The 26116-nt window shown below is 27.8% G+C and overlaps 1 protein-coding gene across 4 annotated transcripts in view; it reads right to left on the bottom strand.

Annotated features, from left to right (window-relative positions):
* Window positions 1-26116, bottom strand: part of LOC105845300 (uncharacterized) — a 211880-nt gene that overhangs the window by 130288 nt on the left and 55476 nt on the right. For 3 of the 4 annotated variants that reach the window (XM_065816628.1, XM_065816631.1, XM_065816629.1), the window contains exon 7: window positions 15397-15885. The exons of the other annotated variant lie outside the window; for it this stretch is intronic. In XM_065816628.1, coding sequence (XP_065672700.1) covers window positions 15397-15885 — 489 coding nt within the window. The remainder of the gene's footprint in view (window positions 1-15396; window positions 15886-26116) is intronic. 4 annotated transcript variants of the gene reach the window in all.

Below are 26116 nucleotides of genomic sequence, written 5' to 3'. Positions count from 1 at the left end.
ACTTTACAATATCACGCTGAGAATAACGCTCAGCATTCAATGTTACAGTTTGCCCCTTGAAAAAATCATTAATATCTGGATTTTTCCCCATTATCACACTAAAATAAGCAATAACAACATTATAGTTTTTCAGCAAGAAATCATGAAATTTAATTAAATACTAAGCCAAACACGTGTATAATATGCATAACATAAACAATAATGACGTCATATATAAACAAACCGAACGGCATGACGTTGTTCTTACTTTTTTATATATATTTCATTTTACAGCAAAATCATCAAGTGGCTTTAATTCAATGGCCACTAGTGTAATAATATTTTGTCAATAATTAATAATAAATACCTTAAATATATAACATTACTCAGTTAAAAAGATTATATCAATTTATTTATAACTTTAGTTTAAGTTCTTGATAGAAATATGCTATCTTTACACATTGCTCAATTATTTTGAAACACCTAATTTAAATGACTAATAGTAGAGGTAGAATATAATTAGATTATTATATAAATACAAACAGAGAGCTCAATGTTCTTAAAGAACAGAGCGATAATAAATTAAATAAACTAAACTAAATATATATATATATATATATATATATATATATATATATATATATATATATATACATATATATATATATATATATATATATATATATATATATATATATATACATATATATATATATATATATATATATATATATATATATATATATATTCTAATAAATAAGACAATTTTTTTAAATTTTCTCAAAATCATTTATTTTTTAAATACATATTTCGACTATATCATTGCCATCATCAGTTTATAACATATTAAAATGGTTAAATCAAATTAGTAAGATTAAGTTTAATTAATAAAGACCTTATAATAAAAAACACAATAAAAATGCAATTAAATAATGTACCAAATATTTTAAAAAGATAAAAGAACCAGTAATGTTAAAAAGAACTAGATTGAAATTTCCATTTTTACATGGTTCATTTGTTTATTAATAGTGGGTTTTTCCCACTCTATGTACATGCTTTCTTTGAGTTTTAGTATAAATTTGTATATTTAGTATAAAGGCCGAATCTAAAATGGAAAAATTAGCATGATTAAACTATTAAAACAGCTTCCATTTGAATGAATATGTTTATTATGAGTTTTTATCCCTTTTTTGCATGGAGTGCAAAAAGCATGGAATTCTGAAAAAATTATGTAAAAATCCAGATATCGTTATTTTAAAACCAGATAAAGGAAATAGTGTGGTTATTCTAGATAAAGAAATTTATGACAACGGTCTCTACAAAATCATTAATTCGTTAATGATCCAACCAAATTTTAAAAAACTTAAAAAAGATGTTACTATTACCAGAGAAACAAAACTTTTTAAGGGAACTCAAAAAAAAAAAAAAAAAAAAGAAAAAGGTTTCTTTGATGAATCCAACTATAATAAAATATACCCTTCAGGCTCTCGTCCAGCCTGCATCTATGGTCTTCCAAAATTGCATGAGATGATTTTCTTCTGACAATAATATAAGTTTCAGACCTATCGTATCATCCATTGGTACTTATAATTATCAACTAGCTAAATTTCTTAGAGATTTACTATCTCCACTAATACCATCAGAATTTTGCACTAAAGATTCTTTCACTTTTTCTAAAGAAATAAACCAAGCTTGCCTTCATAAACATTTCTTTGTATCTTACAATATTACAAGTTTATACACCAATATTGCACTACAAGAAACAATAGATATTGCTGTCAATAGCATTATAAATAGTAAAGTTAATCTTAAAATTAGTAAAAGGGATTTAAAAAAAGTCTTCCATTTTGCAACATCTCAAACTCATTTTCTCGTCAAAGGACAAACTTATGACCAAATTGATGGGGTTGCTATGGGTTCTCCCTTAGCATCTGTTCTTGCTAATCTTCATGGGAAATTTTGAAGATAAATGGCTCAAATCATATAATGGAGAAAAACCAGCTTTTTATAAACAGTATGTAGATGACATTTTTGCTGCTTTTACTTCCAAAAATCACGCTGATTTATTTTTGTATATCATTAATAAACATAATATTATTTTTGTATATCATTAATAAACATAATAAGTATATCATTAATAAACATAGTTCTATTAATTTTACAATGGAAAAAGAAATTCAATCAAATCTTTTTTGGATCTGACTCTAAATAAAACAACCGATTCCACAATTACCACTGTTTTACATAAAAAAACTTTCTCGGGACTCTACACAAACTTTTTTAGTTTTACTTCATTTTCATACAAAGTTAGTCTGGTTAAATGTTTAGTCGATAGATCTTATAAAATAAACAACACTAGTCTTGGTCTTAGTCATGATATTAACAATCTTTTTAAAGTTCTCAAACGCAACTTGTACCCGTCTAGGTTGATTAAGAAAATCTATAGCTCTTATATTAACAACACCAATATCGGCATTTTATCGCCCTCAGAAAACATACAAAATTATCAATATTTTAAACTTCCTTATATTGGAAAAATATCTGAATTAAACAAACAAAGAATAAATGCAATCATTAAAAGATATTGTAAATCGATCATCATAAGATTGATTTTTACTTCACTTAAAATTTCAAAATTTTTTTCCCCAAAAGATCCCTTTCCTTCAGACTTTAATTTATTCGTTGTCTATAAATTTGAATGTGCAGGCTGTAAATACTGTTATATTGGCGAAACTACTTGTCATTTAAAGACACAAATAATCGAGCACCAAAAAAGGGATAAAAACTCACATATTTATAAATATATTCATTCAAATGAAAGCTGTTTTAATAGTTTTAATCATGCTAATTTTTCAATCTTAGATTTGGCCTCCAACAAACTTATGCAGTGCAGTGTTTAAGAACCGGAGTGGCCAACAGATGGAAAAAATTAAAAAGCACTTCGTGAAAACTTTTAATAATAATGATCTTCTTATATCCATCAGCTGTAATTTTAAAATTGTTAATTATCTGGACTTAACGTTAAATCTTAATGACAATTCTTTCCAACCTTACTGCAAGCCTAATAATTCCATCAGTTATATAAATGCTGCCTCTAACCACCCTTCTAGTATACTAAAAAGCCTTCCTCAAATTATTGAACTAAGATTGTCAACCAACTCTTCTAACGAAAATATTTTTAAACAATCCATTCCTCCTTATCAAGATGCATTATTTAAATCAGGTTTTATCTGCAAATTTGCCTACCATTCAAATAAAAAACAGATCCCATTCAAAAATCACAAGCGAAGCATAATCTGGTACAACCCACCTTTCAGTACCAATGTTGCAGCAAAAATAGGAAGTTGTTTTTTGAACATGGTAGACCTGCACTTTCCGGTTGGTCACAAACTTCATAAGATATTTAATTGAAATACCATTAAAATAAGCTACTCATGTATGCCAAACATCAAGTCTATCATTAATTTGCACAATCACAGGATATTATATAGCCAAGTTTAAGATGAGGGAAAAACATGCAACTGTGTCAATAAATCCATCTGTCCCATGAACAATCAGTGCTTGTCGAAGAACATTGTTTATCAAGCGACCGTGTCGTCAAATAAACCTGACTACAAAGAAAAAGTATATTTTGGCTTATGTGAGACTCCATTTAAATTTCGGTATGCTAACCATCTAAAATCTTTTAACATTAATAAATATAAAAATGATACCGAATTGTTTAAAGAAATTTGGGACATAAAAGACAAAATGTTTACACCTTTAATTAAGTGGAAAATTGTAAAACTTTGCAATCCTTATAACACTTCGTCAAAAATTTGCAATCTTTGTTTATACAAAAAATTCCTTATTTTAACATATAAAGGTGATAACTTGTTAAATAAACGAAATGAGTTGATTTCAAAATGCAGACACAAGAAAAAATTCCTCCTATCTTTTTTTGACACCGGTGATTAGTTAATATTTTGTTTTTTTTGTTGCCATCAAGTATGTCTTAGCGACGTTAAGATCCCACTACACAGTATTTTGTAATTTCTAGCGGGTTTTTTGTTTTGTTTTTGAATTTGTATTCAATGGCTGATGATTGTTGTATAGGCATGAAACTTAAAGTACCATAGAAAAAGTTGTTTTTTCTTCGTTAATATATATGTATATTGCTCTATTTGAAGTATCTTTTTAATATTGAGCACTCTTTTACGACTATGAGTTTTGTTTTATTATTATAATACAAAACAGCCTTAAATATCAATATATATATATATATATATATATATATATATATATATATATATATATATATATATATATATATGTGTGTAAATTATGTTAGTGTATTTTACAAATAGAGTGCTCAATGTTCTTAAAGAACAGAGCAATAATAAATTAGTAAAACACTTATCTAACTGTTTTCTTTAACTTGAATGTAGGCCCGAAAATAAATACCTAAATAAATGTAGGCACAAAAATAAATACCTCTTAAAAAATTATAAAAATAAATGACCAAACTAAACTATCCCCATTCCAAAGAAATTTCTTTAACAATTACTTTCTGTAACTTCCCGTTAACCAAAAAAATATAGTAATTAAATTTTTTTATAATAATTTATAACTTCCTGTAAAATATTTTTTTCTATAAATTGAATTTTTTTTGAGATTTAGTAACTCTTCCTGATGATCCAGCAATGGTGAAACTTCAAGTTGAAGAAAAAAAATTAGATAAGTGTTTTTTACCAATTTATATATATATATATATATATATATATATATATATATATATATATATATATATATATATATATATATATATATATATAAATACATATATATATATATATATATATATATATTATATATATATATATATATATATATATATATATATATATATATTCATATATATGTAAATTATGTTAGTGTATTTTACAAATAGAGTGCTCAATGTTCTTAAAGAATAGAACAATAATAAATTAAATTAGTAAAAAACACTTATCTAACTTTTTTCTTCTACTTGAATTTTAACCATTGCAGGATCATCCGGAAAAGTACCGCTTCCTGATGATCCAGCAATGGTGAAACTTCAAGGAGAAGAAAAAAGTTAGATAAGTGTTTTTTACTAATATATTCATATATATATATATATATATATATATATATATATATATATATATATATATATATATATATATATATATATATATATATATATATATATATATATATATATATATATATATATATATATATATATATATATATATATATATATTATATATATATATATATGTATATATAAATATATATATATGTATATATAAATATATATATATATATATAAATATATATATATATATGTATATATATATATATATGTATATATATATATATATATATATATATATATATATATGTATAGATATCTGTATATGTATATGTATATGTATATGTATATGTATATATATATATATATATATATATATATATATATATATATATATATATATATATATATATATATATATATATATACATATATATATATATATATATTGATAACACCATTAAGACAATAACTCCTCTCCGTTCACTTTATTCACAGTTATTTGAAAATGAAGATGAGGAAAAAATACAAAAAATTTATAAAACCTGGCTGTGGATGTAATCAAGGAGTAAAAAATAAAAACTGTATGGCGCGCTTCTCACATTCAGAAATACGCGAATACAGACTACAATGTTTTGAGATCGATGGGATGTTTGAACATGAAAACAAACTGAATGACAATATTGTCACCTAATTTTAAAACGATTCCTAATATCAAGCAATGGCACTCTTTCACATTTCAATTTGATAAACCTGGAGTGATTACTTGTAAGATTGATTCGGACAGTGCAGAGGTAGAATTCCAAATATGGCAACACCAACTTATCTCAAAAGTTACCAAGCTAAAAATATTACAACCTAAACTTCTCTCACCAGAAAGACAATGGTATCTCTACGATAGCATCAGAATTTTTATCCCAGAACGCGGGAAAGATTTAATTTGTATAAAGCCACAAGTTGACAGAATAACGTTTACCCAGGTTTTTTATTTTTTAACCTAGCATCTTTTTGAGAATTTAAATACGGATATGTTTGACTTAATATTTAGGCTTTGAACAATGAAAACATCACTAATTATATTAAATTATTATTTATTTCTTGGTCAGAGCAGCAAATGTTCGCAAAACAGTTCAAGAAACGGTTGGCAATCTAGATTTTTAGATGGGTTTACCTCCGGTTAAAAGAAAGCTGCCCACATGTTCTTAATGCAAACAAGTTGGACATTAAGTATCGGACAAAACTAGTGCAACCAAATATTGTTAATTTAGTTTCTTTATATAAAAGTGCTGCATTTTTTCAATTTAGAGAAATAACTATGTAACTGTTTAGAGACAAAGTTCTTCAAGTTTTATTCATCACAAAGTTCATTATTTGTACACGAAAATTAATAAATTAATCAAAAGTATTAAAAAAAGTTGATTTCCTTCTGGACAAAACAAGTGCAACTCGACAAAATGTTGACCAAGCTGTATTTCGCTATCAATATTTCGTGGCGAATCCTTTGTTGTCGATCACAGCCTTGCATCTTCGAGGCATAGATTCAACAGGTGATCAATGAAACTTTGTGGAATCGCTGCCCAGGCCTTTTGGATTTGTTCAAACAGTTGATCCTTATTACGAACACCTTCACGATTAATTCTGCGGTTGACGATCTCCCACAGGTTCTCCATAGGGTTGAGATCTGGAGATTGAGGTGGCCAATCCATCACCGATAGGTGGTTGTCTTGAAACCACTGCTTGACTACTTTTGCAGTGTGTTTCGGATCGTTGTCTTGCTGAAAAATCCATTTTATTAGCATATTCCATTCAGCATGAGATAACATAACATCTTTCAGGATATTTTTATACATGAAACGGTCCATTATTCCATCGTTTCGATGTATTGGACCTAGACCGTTAGCAGAAAAATACCCCCAGACCATTACATTGCCTCCACCATGCTTCACGGTCTTATGGCAGTAACCTAAATTGAGGCGTATTCCGGCCGGTCGGCGTACATGGCAAATGCCATCGCTCCCAATGATGTTGAACTTTGGTTCATCACTGAACAGGACAGTTCGCCATTTCTGCACATTCCAGTCAATATGAGATGTAGCAAACAGAAGTCTTTTCTTCTGGTTTTTTAGTGAAATCAGTGGTTTCTTTGCAGGGCGTCGAGGAAACAATCCGGCTTCAACAGCACGTCGCCTGACTGTTTGGTCCAATACAGGCAGCTCTAATTGCTTTTGTATCTCGACTGATGATATCCAGGGATCCTTCTTGACGGATCTGACGATCATAGAATCCTCTCTAGAAGTGGTGGAACGCGGTCTTCCACCTTTGTTATCTGCTGCCAACTTCCCCATAGAACGATATTTGGAACATAGTCTTGATACGGTCCATTTTTTTATGTGATATTTATCACAAATACTTTTTTGTGACATTCCACTTACGTAATCACCAATAATTTTCTTTCTTAGTTCCAATCCAAGAATGTCGGGAGCCATTTTTGCACTTGAAGTCATAAAAATAATAAAAATAAATAATCACGTTTCTCAAGGCTTACCGTGTTACATTTACCTTGTGATGATACAATAATGCTCTGTGGAACACAACGTCTTGGTTAGATGTGGACTGTATTGATGTAATGAAACACTTGTTGTATTTCACTTCTTGTATTGATGTTCTTCGATAAAACACTTTGATAAAACTCACTTCGATAAACTGTCTTGATAATACTGACTGATTGACTTCCATATACTGACTGAATTACATGTCGATTTACATGTCTCTCATATAGTAAAATGAACCTGTGTGAACCTGTTCTGGAAGATTCTAGAAGCTTCTTTTCAATGCTTCTTTTCGATGCTTCTGGAAGCTTCTGGATGCGTCTGGATGCTTCTGAATGTTTCTGGATATTTCTGGATGCTACTGGATGCTTCCAGATGCTTCTTCTGGAAACTTCTGGAAGCTTCTGCATTCTTCTGGAAACTTCTGGATAATTCCTTTAATTATTAAAAAACTTTCGTGACATTGACATGGACCAGACTTAAGAAAATGAAACAAACCAAAAAAATTGCACTTGTTTTGTCCGCTGCAAAATGGCACTTGTCAACGAAATTCTGCCTATGTGCTGTCACGTGTCAGCTGATTGCTCGTGTCATGGCATGCTATGACTCCAGACTCCTGAACTGTTTGCTGTGGTAGTATAGTTCGTTTCGTTTTTAAGACATGTAAAATTAGGAACACTTTTCAGCATTGTTAGATGTTGGTTGCAAATGTTTTGTCCATTACTGTATAAATAAAATGCTAAAAACAGTTCCAGTTTGCCCCTAACAAAAAGTAGATACAAAATTTTGTATTTAATTAAGAGTTGATACCTTTTTTGATTTTTAATTTGCATCACATAGCAAATTTAGTTGTTATTTTACTTCTTTATTTCAACTTTGGTGCTCTACCAACTATAATGTTTACTTTGTCTACTGTTATAATATGGTTTTAACTTAGTAAACCTTAATTATATAAAATTTGCTAAGTTGATCATTAACTAATAGTTTAAATACAAATTAGTTGTTGCAATCAAGGTAAGAATAATTTTATTTTCTGATCAAACTGCAAAATTTGTTTGCACAAATAGCAATTTGTTTTTGTTATTTTGTGTAATAGCTAATTGTCTTTGCAATCAACTTCTTTTCTTACAGATTTTGACTATTGTCAACAATGCTGTAGAAAAAGCATCAGCAACAGGTAAATGGGTTTGTAATTTTTTTTCATTTTAGACATATCTTACAATGCTTTTTCAGCTTATTGCAGATCAAATAGAGGGCCCACATCTCATAAGGCACATAAGGTGTGGGCTTAAATTAAGGGCAAAAGCTCTCCCCCCACCCCCGTACTTCTTTTTTTTTTATTATACAGTGTTGAATCTATAAAGTATAAGGAGAGAGAGTGGTGGGAAAAAAATACGCTGCATCTATAATTAGTATTTTTGTAGTTGGTTAATCTACCTATGATATAATCTAATCTATGTATTAGCTTTTACATTGCTAATTTTTTATAAAATGAGCTTTTTAAAACCACATTATTTCGAAATGGGGCAAGTTGGGGCAGCCAAATTTTTTAGTTTCTTATAGAATGATACAAACTCTTTTTAAAAAAAGAATTAGCTTTGCGAAGGAAGTCAAAGGTAAAAAGTCCTAGCACTATAAAAATCAGTTTAAAGTCGTTACAATTGCATTTTTTAAATGCATTTCTTACAACGTGTATAAATACATATTTCAAATATCTATTATCTTTGTATATATAGAAAATTAAATTGAAAGGTTTTGTATTTAGGGAGAAAATCAAGATTTAAAAATGATAAAATTTTAATGATAAAAAAAAACTGTTTTCGGTCAATTTCAAACATAAATTAATGTTTGAATCTTTTATTTCAGTACTTATTTTTTTATACCGTTGAAATCATAAGAAACTGCAGAAAATAGTTAGCTAATAACATTATTTAAATTGTGCTACTCAAAAAACTATATTTTGGCCAAATTTTAAGTGTTTCTAAATGACTGTGCAAAGGTATTTAATTAACACATTTTAAGCACATTTTAGACTGGTACTGATATCAAATTTGTTGATAAATAGCGATTTGCACAAGGCACCACAACGTTGAAAGTTTTTAAAAGCTAAATATAATAGAAAATTTATTTTATAGCTTTAAAAAGTAAACAATGAGTATAGTTTTTATATATGTATTTAAATTTTTTTCTATCTCTTACTAAAATATATTGAGTAAGGAATAAATATAGAAAAGGTTGTGTGGAATAGATTTACTAAGACCCATATTTTACGGGTCATGACAGCTATTTTATAACAATGTAGTAATTTTTTTTATATTATTTTATAATAATTTTTTTATATAATAATTTTTTTATATTAATTTTATAATAATGTTGTAATTTTTTTTTTCAAGTTAAATGCCATAATTCTACACTTGTGAGGCTTGAATAATTTTCCATGATGCCAATTTAGAAACAACCCTACAGTTGTAAGGTCGTCTCTAAATTAGAGGTTCCTCTAAGTATCAGTAAGTGCCATGGCTGCTTACTGATACTTAGAGGAAGCAATTAATTAGTCAAAGCAATTACTTAGACAAATCGATAATGAAAAAATAATACAATTTTTTAATTTTTGTAAAAAGCTCTTATGTTTGTAAATATGTTCTATAATTAAAAAAAAGGTTACATAATGTGCTTATACTATGGAGAAAATAGAATTAGCCTCACCATGTACTGATCCAATATTTTGTAAATCTGTAAGCAAGTTTGTGCAATCCATCTTTTGTATCCACACACATATAATTATTGTTATAAATAATAACTTTTTAGATTACAATATGGCACAATTAAATTGCGGTACATTTGATAAACCATAAAATTTATAATACTTGATATTTGCGGTAACAAATAGAATTAGCCTCATCATTAATTATTTTCAGTTTACTTGTATAGTTTGATCTGGTTATACGCATTTGTGACTTAGTTTTTTATTATTATTTGTAAGTTAAACAGACTGTGAAATCAGTGCTCATAAAGTTTTTAACATTTGGTTTTTGAAATAGGACGTGGTAAGTGTTTAACGAATGAAGAATTAGCAGTAATCAAAGCATTCAAAGATACAGGCTTATTTAATCGCAAAGATGCAAAGAAAATTAAAAGATCTCCAAAATTGGTAATAATTACTTCAAGATTGGGGTTAATTATGGAGCTTATAAGGGAAGTTGTGGCAAACAAAAAATTGATAATCGTACTAAACGAGTTATACGTCGTGCTGCTGCTCAGCACATGACTGTATCTCAAATTCGTGCTGATTTACAATTACCTGTATCTGTTCAATGTGTAAGAAAAATCTTACTTGAAGAACGAAAGACAGTTTGGAAAAAAAGTAAACCAAAACCAAAACTTACTGCTCGTCATAAAGAAGTTAGATTACAATTTGTGAGAGAACACATGTCTTGGCAGGAAGAGTGGAATCAAGTTCTCTTTAGTGATGAAAAAAATTTCAATCTAGATGGTCTTCATGGCTATTAATATTACTGCTACGATCTTCGAAAAGAGATAGAAACTCGAATGAGTCATAACATTGGTGGTGGAACTATTATGGTTTTAGCCGTTTTTTACTTTGCTGGAAAACTTCCACTGGCATGGATTTCAACAAAAATGAATTCACAGGACTACATTGACTTATTAGATATAAGTTTGCTTAAACAGGGTGAGGAATTGATGGGTGAAAATTTTACTTTTCAGCAAAATAATGATGCTTTCCATAACTCAAAGCTTACAAAAGCTTGGTTTAGAGAAAAAAATATTCACGTAATAGAATGGCCCGCATCTAGTCCAGATCTTAACCCAATTGAAAATCTATGGGGAATATTTTCTAGAAAGGTTTATGAAAATGGTAAGCAATTTGAATCCACCTTGGAGCTGAAAACTCGTATCAGAGAAGCTTGAAATGAAATATCTATAGAAACTATTCAAAATCTTGTGACTAGTATGTCAAGTCGTATTTGAAGACATTAAAAATTCAGGAAGCAATACTAAATACTAAATGAGCGTAAAAACAAAATATTTTCTGTATTTCTTATATATAATGTAAATGAGGCTAATTCAATTTTCTCTCCAAATTGAATACTTTTAATTTTTTTTCCATTTGTAATTAATTAAACATACCAATTTATAAACTTTTTAGTTGCAGTAGAAGATAATAAGAAATAAAGTAGACTTAATAATTGTTTCATTGCCATTTTTGTTAAATTAGAACGAAAAATAAAGGTGAGGCTAATTCTATTTTCTTCGCTCTATGTCTATAGATAAACTAGCTGAAGTTAATTATATATTATATATATAATATATAATATAATTATATATATAATATATAATAAATATTATGAACTTCCGCTGAAAGTTAAATATTGATTGATGATTAAATCAAAATTAAAAAATTTTTAAAAAAATGTTTAACAAAAAAAAAATAGTGTTACCTATAATATTATTATTTTATTTCCAAAAAAAAAATTAAATTTTAATGTAAGTAACTAACTTATAAATTAATTTAAAGTATTCCCCAGGTGCAGAGACAAGTTGTGTTCATACCCTAGATGAACATTAGAAAATAAGTTAAAAGTTAATTGAACTTTCCAAAACAAATTATTGACTGAGATATTAACAAGAGCATTTGTTGTTTTGCCATTATACTTCTGATTGAGAACCTAATTTTAGGCTCTCAAATCTGCATAGTTTTTTCCATTAAAAAAATATTTAAATTAAATAATAAATGTTTTCGCTCACCGCAGAGTTTTTTAAACTCAGTTCAGTTTTACACAATCAGATTGGGTTTTCCCCTTTATATTTAGTCTGCGGTGGTTATAAAAAACATTTGCTGCAGCATGTTTTTAGTTTTTGTTCAACGTATCGTTAAGTGTTTGAGTTAAATAAACTATTATTAGCAATTAACAACAAACAATATTTTATTTAACAACAAACAAGCAATAGTTGAAGAAACTATTAATAGCATAATAAAGAATAGTAATTAAGCGAAGCGAAGCTTTAAAGTACACAAGATGAATATTTTTCTAAGAAAATAAAATTGGTAATCAATAAAAGAAAATAAGTAATCAATTTTTTTATAGACACTAAGTATAATATAATCTAACATGGTTAAATTTTAAAAGATTTAAAAATCTTTATTTTTTTAATAAATTGAGGAAACTGTTTTAAAAATGATCTTGTATATATTTTCAACTTATGTTCATAATAAATTATATATCTAATTCAGGAAACCGTTTTTAAAATGATCTAATATATATTTTTCAGATAAAATTGTTATTAAAAATATTTTTGCATTAAAAATCATATTTTCATTTAATCGCCAAAGGGGAAACCCCTGCAATTTAAACTTGATTTAAGTTTTTTGAAAGAAACTTCTTTTAATGGCATCAAATATAAGCACATTAATCAAACCTGATTTAAAAAATAAAAAAATTCAAAGAACTTTCCTTCACGAGAAACAAAATGACATTAAAAATTGAGAATTTTTTTATTAATATCTCATTCAGTAATTTGTTTTGGAAAGATTAATTAACTTTTAACTTATTTTCTGATTTTTTTTCTATGATATGAACACAACTTGTCTTGGCACTTGGGGATCCCTTTAAAAGATAATTTTTTATAATTGCAATGACTTTAGCTTCTTTTTTTTAATTGACTTTTGGTGAAGAACAATTTTTATATTTAAGCAATTAAATAGAAGCACAATAAAAAGATAACACAACCTGTTGTCAAGAGCAGTTACTATGCAAATAATAGCAAAAGATTTGGAGCAGCTCTGGAATATGAAATTTAGCTTGCTGTTAGCATCCAGAGCTGGCATCACAAAGATATTGAATGAACTTGTGGATGCCTATAAAACATGTTTAAAGAGAAAATCTACTATGGATTTTCTTATGGTGTTTGATATCAAAAATATAAAAATAAAGAGCAAAGAACAGATCTTTTATGATCATTAAATGGTTGTTAAGTTATTATTAAATTACTTTTATAGTGATATTCCCACTCCATATTAATCTGCTATTTTTAGAGCTAGTAAAATGTTGCAACTTTGGTTGCAACTTAATACTTTGACTATTCAACCATCATATATTTTACATTTTGATGGGAAAGCTTTGGCACCATACGATTATGGCATTAAGAAAGTTAAGAAAGGACCAAAACTTTGGTAGAGTGTTGTGAAAACATTATATAGTAGAGAAACCTCCAAAAATCTAGAAACATTACTAGAGTATGATGTTGTTCATAAAATATACCTTATTTTTGACACCTGCTTCGTCAATACAACTTATTATAATTTTAAAATGTGTAAGATTTATTAAATAATTTAATTTATTTAAATACCATATTTAAATTATTTAAATATCATATTTAAATTATTTAAATATCATATTTAAATTATTTAAATATCATATTTAAATTATTTAAATATCATATTTAAATTATTTAAATATCATATTTAAATTATTTAAATATCATATTTAAATTATTTAAATATCATATTTAAATTATTTAAATATCATATTTAAATTATTTAAATATCATATTTAAATTATTTAAATATCATATTTAAATTATTTAAATATCATATTTAAATTATTTAAATATCATATTTAAATTATTTAAATATCATATTTAAATTATTTAAATATCATATTTAAATTATTTAAATATCATATTTAAATTATTTAAATATCATATTTAAATTATTTAAATATCATATTTAAATTATTTAAATATCATATTTAAATTATTTAAATATCATATTTAAATTATTTAAATATCATATTTAAATTATTTAATTATTATTTTCAAATTATTTAAATATTATATTCAAATTATTTAAATATTATATTCAAATTATTTAAATATCATATTCAAATTATTTAAATATTATATTCAAATTATTTAAATATTATATTCAAATTAATTAAATATTATATTCAAATTATTCAAATATTATATTTAAACATGCATTTTATTTCAGCTGGATCTTCTGGTGGAATATTAGAGATTTTACAATTTGAATTATTTAACAGACCTATTACTTAATTTGAGTGCAATGCACATATTTTAAAATAAGGGAAGAACCCAAATGAACAAATACTCCAAGCTATGAACATCTAATGTTACCGGGCTAAGAAAAGTGTCAAAAGATGCTTGTTGGACACTTTTCTTAACTGAAATGTTCATTAAAATGTTTAAACAAGAATAATTATTTATAATTGTTTATTTGTTTAAATGTTTAAACATAAATAATTAAAAAAAAAAGAAAATACATATTAACAGCCTAGATTAAATTCATTAAAACTAATTTGCTTTATGTAAGTTGTGACACCCTATCTTACAATTAAGCGCTGTAAAATAAACTGTATTTTCAACACGAAAATAATGGAAACATCTTGAAAAATATAAAAATTATTTTCACATGAATCAAACACAATTTTACATATATTGAAAACAAAATAAACTTTTAGTAATTTATAATTATACTTTTTAATCTAATTAAGTTTTTTACACAGTTCATAAAACTAAGAGAATAATTCAAAGAAAGAACAGTTATTTTGCTATAATTTCTTAAAAAACTTGTTTTCATTGTTTCAGTAAAGAGTGAACTGTTTATATATCCTAATTAATGAAAATATTTAAAAATAATAACTCTTAAAACTAATGTTAAATTCTCATTTAACCATAGTAACCATAAAAAAAAATAATTTTTATCATTGACTGAATCAAATCATTTACCTGATTTTCCATTTATGATAGTAAGATCTTTTATTGACCCATCTTGTGCTGGATACCATGGATCAGAAGCAAAAACCATAACATTATCATAAGACCTTGCCTGATTGTTTTCTTCAGATAACACATTTTCACCATTCAGTTTTATTGTGTAGATATAAGCATTATTTACTAACTGTTGACTTATTTCAACATGTGACCACTCTTTAAGAGTAACAGGTGCTGTCTTAAAGACGCGATTAAGATTGCCATTTATTGAAGCAGAAATGTGAAGACTACCATCACCGCTGCTGTGAAACCAAACTCCTGGAACTCCATCACCATAATTTTTCATATTAGAATCAACAGTAAAATGAATAATATTGTGTAAACCAGCAGTAAATAAATTAGGTTTCACATCAAAATATATTTTATAAATACTGTCCAACTTTGGAATAAATGCCAGCAGATTTTTTTGAACCAAAGCAGTTTCTCTGTCTTCTATTATTTGCTCTAATAAAAGTTATAACATAAGATAAAACTGGTTTCAAAAAAATTACATCATATCATAGTATTTTACTACAAGAAGTAAATAAAATAGGATATACATACTAAAAGAACTCAATAAAGGAGTATCATTTGTATCTATATAAAAGAAATATGGCATTCCAAAGCAAACATTGCCTGAATGGTCAAATGAAAAAAACACAATATATTTATAAGTCAAAAAAAAATAAAACTTCTGCAAAAAGAGTGAGGATGCAAGTTTCCCTAAATGATGATTTGAATAAAGCATGTTTTATGTGACTTTTAAACACCCAACACTAAAACATTTCTTTGTCATTCTATGTCGATAAGTCTTGAGAGTTCAACATAGCAAGAGCTTTGCCTAATTTGGACGCTCACTAAGTCAAACAAAATGTATATCTCCTTCAGAGTCCAAGTTAATGGGATTCTACTGTATTATATATTGGGCAACTTAATAATGCACATTCGTGAGTGTTTAACACCGAACTCACGACAGCTATTAAAGTCAATGGCAAGAAAAGTCTTTCAGCACCTTTTTCATAAAAAAATGTTTATATATTTATTTAAGTTTAAAATTATGTAAATTTAATGTTTATTTTAAGTTTTACACTTTTCTTTTTTAAGTTTTTTACAATGTTGAGTTTGCATAAGGAAAAGGAGTCAGAGGCATAGCAGCTGTGAAGCAATTGGAATGAATGCTCCAAGCACACAAACTATTAAGGCGCAAATATTTTTTGTACTTTCCTTTGATTACCTTAAAGTTCCTTAAAGGAGTCATTTTACTGCAATCGCAATCAGAAAGTCTGCCAGCAACCCAGATTCCAATTTATGTAATGATTTAAATTGCATAAGAACTGTGCAAGACAACAAATGGGATTAGAACCCACTAGGCAGGAGAACCTAGTTTTTAATGAAAAACTGCGTAATTATCTTAACTTATTGTTATCCAATCTATTGGTATTTTTTCAAAAAAGTCATAAGCAATCAAAACATTGCAAATAGAAGAAAAAAAAATAAAAAATACTAATAAACAATATTTATAGATAGTTTGAAGTTATTCTTTTATATTGCTTTTTTTTTTGAAGCAACTGTCTAAATTAAATGTCTTAATTAGAACTGAATTTATAAATGTCTTGATTAGAATTGTTGCTGGATCTTCTTGACTTTATGCATGGGTTTTGCTTGTGTCTCTATTTTTATGACTAGGCAACTTATTCTACTATCTCCCAATGAGGGTACAGCTCTAAATTTCAATTTTATGGTTCTAAAGCCCTCTGGTGTGCATTGTTGAGGCCACATTTGGAGTTCTTTGTTACAACTTAGGGTTTATTAATAGTAATGAGGCAATTACTTAGACTATTAAATAGTGTACTGAGTACTATCTGTGCTATAAGTCAAGTTCTTTAACAAATTTAAAAATGACTAAAGTACCAAAAACAATAAAACACAAAAAACCATCGTCATCACCAAGATTTCTTAACCTCTCATTCAATAATATTCCTGGTCTTCAAAGTAACTTTTCTTCTGTTGAGTCTTATCTCTTGCAAAGTTCACCAGACCTACTTGCTCTTTGTGAGACTGATTTGAATTCAGCTGTCTCATCTTGTGATCTCAGTGTTAATGGCTATCTTCCTTTAATTCATAAAGACTCCAATAACCACATGCTTGGCCTGAGCATCTAAATCCGAAGAATTCACTCATTTGTTGGGAAACTAGGTTTGCATCCATAGACTATTCTTTTATGTGCTTTCGTTTAACAACACATCACTCTATTGCCTTTCTCTTTGTTCTATATCACTCTACTTCATCTCAAGACTGCACTCGTTTCGATGTTATTTCTGATCAAATTGACCCAGCACTTTCTCTTTATCTTCCAGCCAATATCATTGTTTTTGGTGATTTTAATGCTAATCAAACTGAATGGCTTAACACTAGTGTCAGTGACTCTGCAGGCGTTAAGGCCCACAACTTTTGTCTTTCTCAATCTCTAACACAAATAGTCAACTTTCCAACATGCTTTCCAGATGATCCGAATCATTTACAACTACCTTAAAGCTGACTTTTGAGTAGAAATCATTCATCTTCCTGCTGACAAATCTTACATAACATCTTGGATTTATGCTGGCATGGAATCCTTTATTCCCTCTCAACAATTCCAAGTCAAACCTCACTCTTCTCCATGGTTTTCCTTTCATTGTGCTGCTGCTATTTCCAATTGTAACCATTACTTTCATATCTATCAGCAAAATAATTCTCCAGAAAACAGTCCTTTATTTACTATTGCTAGAAATCATTGTAAAAAGGTTTTGTCTAACGTCAAAGCTTGCTATTCTCAGGTCACAAAATCTCATATTTTATCTCAAAAATTAGGCTCTCATGACTTCTGGAGAAGCTTTAACAGTACATAAAACAAGGTCAAATCTATTATTCCACCTCTCTTGTATGGTTCAGATTTTGTCACTTCACCTAAATACAAAGGTGAACTGATTGCTAAGAACTTTTCATCAATATTATCTCTTGATTCCACTAGTCACATTCTACCTTATTTAGCTGACACACAGGTTTGTCCATTGCCTGACTTGCATATCACTCAAGCTTCTGTATCCAAAGCAATTTTCTGCTTAGACTCTTCTACAGCTTGTGGTCCAGACTACATACCTGTTATAGTTTAGCAGAAATGTTCTCCGGAACTGCCGTCTATACTTTCAAAACTATTTAACAAGTGCTTATCAGAGTCTTGTTTTCAGCCTACTGGAAAGCAGCATCTGTCTGCATCCCTATTTTCAAAAATTCTGGAGAGTGATTTGACTCGTCTAACTATCATCCCATTAGTCTTCTTCCTATCATAGGATTTATCATCATCAAGGATTTTGAATCTTTAATTAACAAACACTTAACCTCTCATCTTAAAACTAATAACTTACTTTCTGATCATCAGTATGAATTTTGATCTTCTTGTTCTACTGTTGATTTGTTTACAGTAATAACCGATAGGTTCTATTGTGCATTAGACAGATGTGGAAGTGCCAAGGTTTTTGTTCTCAACATTTCTAAAGCTTTTGATAAAGTTTGGCATGCTGGTCTTTTCAATTAGCTGTCTTCTTACAGTGTATCAGATAACATCTTTAAAATTATTGAACCCTTGACAACACACTCTGATTACTTGGAGGGGGCAGTTGAGCTTGAAAAGGACCTCCCTTCTGCTACAGCATGGGGCTCTCGATGACGGGTGAACTTTAACTCAGATAAAACTCAATTTTTTTTTCAGCTAATTTATTGCAATAATCTAGAACAATTATGAACAGTAACTAGAATAATTATGAACATGAGTCTATATTTATGAACAGTAACATACTCAATGAGTCATCTACCCTTTATCTTCTAGGGTTAACTCTTACTTCCAATCTTTCTTGGAAACCATATATTAAATCGATTGCAAAACTAGCATCTGCTAAGGTTGCAACTCTTTATCGTGCTCGCTAATTTCTTACTGCAGATTCTATTCTTTATCTCTATAAATCTCAAATCCGGCCTTGTATGGAATACTGTTGCCATATCTAGGGCAGGTCTTCCAATGATACCCTTTCTTTTTTAGACAAGGACCAAAAACGCATTGTAAACACAGTTGGATCCGCTCTTGCAGTCAACTTCCAACCATTATCACAATGTTGTAATGTTGCTTCTCTTTTTCTTTTCTATAAATAGGCACTGCTCTAAAGGGCTAGTGTCTCTTGTGCCATCTACAAAAATCTTTTCTTGTGTTACTTCTCATCTAACATCAGTCCTTTGAAATTCACTTTCTTCATCTTGTTTTCCTGATTCATATATTTTGCAATCTTTGAAGTCGTCTGTTAATCGTTATCTTGCTCTATAAATTTCGTCTTTTCCTTTCCAGTTACTTCCAACTCTATAATAGTGGTTGCTTGCAGCTTTGTCGGAAGTGTTGATGTTGAAAAAATAAAAAAAGGTTAGCTTAGAGATATCAACTAAGTGGAGCTCGGTTTAAAAAAAAGAGAAACTGAAAAGCAACAAACAGAAAATGATGTTCTGAGAAAATCACAGTCTCAAGTCAATTCTCAAGACAAATCTCCAATATAACTGATGTAACTACACTTGAAGCAATTTAAAGAGCAAATTTGAATTGCTTTGAGTAACAGTAAAGTTATTCCACAAATCTGTTGCTTGATATAGAAATAGACTCTGCTGATAAGGAAACTTTTTGCCGATAAAGGAAACTTTTCCGAAACTCAAAATACTGAACAAAAACATAAAACTATTAAACTTGGCCCATATTATACTAAAGGGGCCTTTCACATTTAACAAGAAATATTGAAAAACACGAAGAATCAAACCAACATAGAATTCTTGTGAGATTTACTTTTGATGGAAAACTGGTTTAGAAATAGATATTGTAAATCAGCAAGAACTTAACAATATTGTAAATTATTGGCCCAAAATGTTGCAACCTATAGTAGATGTAACTAAAACACTTGCCATAAATAATTTTCTTTTTCAAAGCTTTATGGACAATAGAAAGCCTCAAGATGTAGGAACTTTGCACAAAAATTTCCTAGAAATAATAAAATTACTTTCTGACAATAACGTTATTTTAGCTGATCTATTAATGAAACCCAAAGGCCAATTACTTAGTAATAGTAATAGTAATATATTTAAATTAGTCTTTTTAGATTACATAAAAAGTAATTTAAAAAAACAACCAATAAATTATTCAAAAATTTATGGTTTGTAAAGTATAAACTTTAAGTAAAAAAAAGCATTTGTTATTCCATAGCAAGTAAGTTGATATTAAAACCGAGGAAATTATTTAATAAATTAACAAACACGCAGCTCATTTTCAGTAAAAGATATACTATTTGAAGCTGTAGAAAAAAATACTTGTCAATTTTATTCTTAAATGCATTAACTGGCTGACCCATTTTGCATGCTAACAACAAGTTATTCCAATCATTGACAATACAATTTGTGTAGAAATTATGACGAGCATTATTATATGTGAATTAGGACATTGAATGGTGATCTTCAAATTGGTTGATTATGTGAATTGATAATCTCAAAAGCGTTTTCTAGTTTAAACTGTTGGATCAAGTCACCACCTTACCTGCAAGTTTCCAAAGTAGTAAAATTGAGACGCCGACACCTTTCACCATAAGGTTTTAAATCATGCGGTACTTTTGTTGCTTTGTACTGAATTTTTTCAATTTCTTTGATTTCACTTTTTTAGTAAGAACACCATACCGGAACAGCGAAATCCAAATGCGGCCTAACATGTGTAGTGTATAGTTTACTCCAAAATTTGAGTCCGGCCATACAAAATTAACTAATTAATTTAATTGCTAATAAATTAATATTCATATTGATAAGGGAATCAGAGCCCACTTTCATAACATTAATAACAAATAAAAGATGTATTAAAAATCGATCAGCTGAGTACCATATTTCATAAAGTTTTGATAAAAAAGATGAAAATGAAAAACCAATATAGTTAAAAATAAAGTAAATTTTGGTGTCGATTTCCTCAGGTAAATGATCAAATATTACAATGATTAGAAACAACAGTCTTAAAAGTTATAAAAATTTTTACCGGTCTATCAAAAGTACATTGTTAAGGTTACAATGGGGCAGTAAATATGAGTGATAGCTACTCAGGATTATAAGCAGAAATTAGACAACAAAACCCCGCTACCAGGTTTGTGCACTGCTGTTCTCATAATTTGAATTTGGTATTCAAATTCAGTGTAACCAATGTTCAGGAAACCAGACAATTGTATAAACAGTTGCAAAAAATTTACGTTTTTTTCAGTTCTGTTAGGCATCAGGCAATAATAATGGAAAAGAGTCAAACCAACCAGCAAAAACATTGAAAAGAGTTTTTCCAACATAATGGTCATTCCTTACTCAGGTTCTTGATGCCCTACATTTTTTTTATTTTGATGTAATCAAAATATTGACAAATTTATTTTTAAATGGAGAAAAATCATGATGAGTGATGTGAAGCTAAAATTTTGATTAACTATTTTGAACAATTTTCAATAATTATTTTGATACATTTTATAATAGTACAATGTAAATTACTATAACCAATAAATATAGTCTCGATGATGCAAGACCCTCGTTAAGGTATAGAAAAATATTCTGGAAAAATCAGAAGTGTTACAATAGGAATACTCCTGCAACATTTCACCAAGTTGTGGACCTCGACTGCTTCTATCTTAAGTTTGTTTCTATGATCAATTAAAAGAATTTGCATCTATAAGCCAAATTGTTAGTAGCTTTTCTGATATTATTGTAGCATGCCTCATTTTTTTACCAATGACAACAGATACAGCAGAAAGAAGTTTTTCAAAACTGAAATTAATAAAACTTATTTAAAAAGCAGTATGCCCCAACACCATGTTAGCTCTTTGGCCACTACATTGATTGAGAATAAATAAGAAATAAGAGAATAAATAAGAGAAGCAATAGCTTGATTGCCAACTTGATTTGGATAAAGTGATTGACCAATTTGCAAAGGAAAAGGCAAGAAAAAACCAATTTTAAATTATGTGCTAGAAATTAGAAATACCTATAAATTTTAAATAAATTTGATTTTAAATAAATTATTATTAAGTAGGTTAAAACCATATACAAATATAGCTTATATACAAATGGAGAAATACAACTTGCAGACAATGTGGCAACTTGATCCAACAGTTTAAACCAGAAAACAGTTTTGAGATTATCAATTAGCATAATCCACCAAATACAATTATCTTGAACAGATTAAAAGAACATGAACATAAACGGAAACACCAATCAAATGACTTGACACAAGGATTTTTTTGAAAAAAGGGCGCTGCAATTTTACCTGCTCCAAGTGCTAAATATGTAGCTACGCCACTGAAAAGGGTATATAATAGTATGTAATAGATTTGTAATGTATATAATATACAATATATAAAATTGTTTTGTTTTGGATTATAGAAAATAATGAATAAAAAGAGGATTTAAAAAGCACAACTTGCTGACTACTTTCTAAGCGGAGGGGTTGTTTTAAAATGTAATTAATGAGAACATAATTAAAAATTACAATTTTATTTTTAAAGTAAAACATGTAAATAAAATTGCTATATATATATATATATATATATATTTTTTTTTTGTTATTCGCCTCCTCAAGGCCGAGAAGGCCACTACAGATGAGGAGGCTACTTAATAGTGGTTTTAACCCTCTCTCAACTCTATAACTCCGAAACACGAACCTTGAGGAACAAGGCCGCTGCGCGGAGAAACAAGTTGAGCACGGTACTACCAGGGACGTGGTGGGGATCGAACTCGGAACCTCTCGCTTATGAAGCGAGCGCTTTACCACTACACCACTACCGCATATTAAAATAATAAAAAGTTTAAAAGTACTTAATATCAAGTTTATAAACATTTTTTGAGGTCTACAGACATCTCACTACTTTCATATTTAGAATATTCTGAACCAAATGCGCAACAATAACAGAATTAAAAAAACCATCAAAATATTATTATACTCGCTATTTAATAAGGTAACTGAGACACCTGAGACAAACTGAGACACTTAAATACATGAGGCACGGTTAGGTTTTCAAATCTGCTTTTCGAATTAAACTTTTATAAACCTCTAAAGCTTTATTTTTAGTGCCACAGCTAATTACAAATCATAGGTTTAATTAATTAATAATAGGTTAATAAATTTTTCCTTACTTTTAGTTTAATAGTATGTATTTATCTTAATATAATGAAGTTATATAGTTACATATGTGGTACAGTTACATATGTGGTAAAGTTACACATGTGGTACAGTTACATACGAGGTACAGTTACATATGTGATACAGTTACACACGTGGTACAGTTACATATGTGGTACAGTTACACATGTGGTACAGTTACATACATGGTACAGTTACATATGTGGTACAGTTACACGCGTGGTACAGTTACATATGTGGTACAGTTACATAAGTGATACAATTACATATGTGGTATAGTTACATATGTGGTACAGTTACATATGTGGTACAGTTACATATGTGGTACAGTTACATATGTGGTACAGAGACTTATGTGGTACTTTAAAATAAAATTTGTTTTTTAGTTACTAAGTTGATCTGAAGTTGCAGTTTGTTTTTTTCTGATTAAATATGAAGGTAATGGTGATATTAGGCTGTCAATTATAATTTTTATAAATGAATTATAATTTTTTTAATCAATATTTTTAATGAAATTACAAATAAAAATTTCATTATTTTTTATAAAAGATTTATTGCTCATTTTAAGATAAATTTTTATAATTTGGTTAATTCAAAGAGAGGCGTCATCGGTTGAGTTGATTTTTTGAATCGAAGTTGAAAGTTTTTTGTAAATTTTTTTTTTTTTAAATTTGTTTGTAAATAACTGAAGTTTTGTTTTAAAAAATTATTTTGTTTGTTAATTTTTTGTTAATATGTTAGAAAATTTTGTTAAAAAGATATATTTTTTTTTCTTTTTGTTAACAATTTATATATTGTTAGTTAAAAAAATTATGTTTAAAGTGTATATTATTTTGCCCTCCATTTTTTTTGTTAGTTTACTAACAACAAAACTACAGGGCTAAACAACACTACAAAACACTGTACAAAACTACAACAAACTACCTCCTCATTAAAGTTAAAATTATATTTAGAGTAAAATTTCATTCTTCAATTTTTTTTTTCCCTCCTTTCATATTAGTGTTATAAGTATAAACTTACTCATGCAGGATTTATCAAATATAGTTTTTTAATATATTTGATTCATTATATATTGTAGCTCTTTAAATCCTGTTTGATACATGGTTTACTGCTAAATCATATATTTTCGAACAAAATAATTGTTTTTATAAAACTATGTATTTAAAATGATATAAAATATGTTTTTTACACTTATGAATATTTAGTAATACTAGCTGTCCTGAAAAATACAGGTCTTGGTAAGTCTATTCTACCGATAATTTCTTATTCCTGACTTCAATATTTTTTAGTAAGTGCTAGAAAGACTATACATATTGTCTAGCTTTTAAAGTTATGAATAAAAAACAACTTATAACATAACTTTTATACGCTTCGGTAATCGTGGCGCTATTTATCAGCGGTTCAGAAATTATCACCAGAAGCAGGTATTCTAAATAATATTTAGAATACTTGAAATAAAATGCTTGAAATGTGTTGATTAATTAAAATCTGTTTAAAAATTAAAAAAAAATTTGGAATTAGGTTTAAAAATATGTAAAATAATGAACTTTCAATGACTCGTAAAATATCATGGTAAGTTTGACCATTTCTATACTTATTCTTTATATAGTTATTTTATTTCAAAAATTTTGTAGAAAAATTTCAATTTTTTTTAAAACTTTAATTTTTAATTTTCAGCTTTAGGTAGAAAAAAAAATCTGTCAAATTTTTGTTTTGAGTTAACAATTAATGTTCAATACTTTATAACTTCTTATTGTAAAATTGTAAGCTTTTGTAAAAAAAAAAAAGGTAACAGATCTATAGATTTTTTTCTTTATTAAGTTTCTATTAATTCTTTATTAAACTTTTTTATAGACCACTCGCAGCTCATTAGGACCCTTGCCCCGTTAATTAATTTTGAAGAAAATAAAAGTTTAAATATAAAATCTTTTTTCCTATAAGAAAAAAAAGATGTTAATTTGTGTTAAACGCACAGATTTAACTAGTTGCCTAAGCACATTTATAACTTAAGTTTTTCTATTGTGACAAAGCACATTTATAACTTAAGTATTTCTATTGTGACAAAGCACATTTATAACTTAAGTATTTCTATTGCGACAAAGCACATTTATAACTTAAGTACTTCTATTGTGACAAAGCACATTTATAACTTATTTTTATTGTGACAAAAAAAATTCTACCGCTGTTCTGATTTCTATCAAAATTTTCTGTTTTTTATTGAAATTTTAAGATTTTTTAAAAACTTTCTCCCTTTAGTTTGTTATAGTATATAATATCTTTATATATGTTATGTATAGAATATCTATAGAACTTTAAAAATGTTTTATTTTGTATTTTAGAAAATTGGAAAAGATATAAAAAAAAAAATTAATGTGCAAGCTGCACATTAATTTGACTGGATTTGAACCCTCACCTTGTACTTCTAACCACTTTGGCCACTAAGACACACTAATCTGCTACTTTTTAAAACTATTTAAT

The sequence above is a fragment of the Hydra vulgaris genome, chromosome 13, assembly GCF_038396675.1.
Source record: "Hydra vulgaris chromosome 13, alternate assembly HydraT2T_AEP".
NCBI lineage: Eukaryota > Metazoa > Cnidaria > Hydrozoa > Anthoathecata > Hydridae > Hydra > Hydra vulgaris.
The sequence above is the reverse complement of the archived record's forward strand: the minus strand, read 5'-3'. Positions and strand labels throughout refer to the sequence as shown.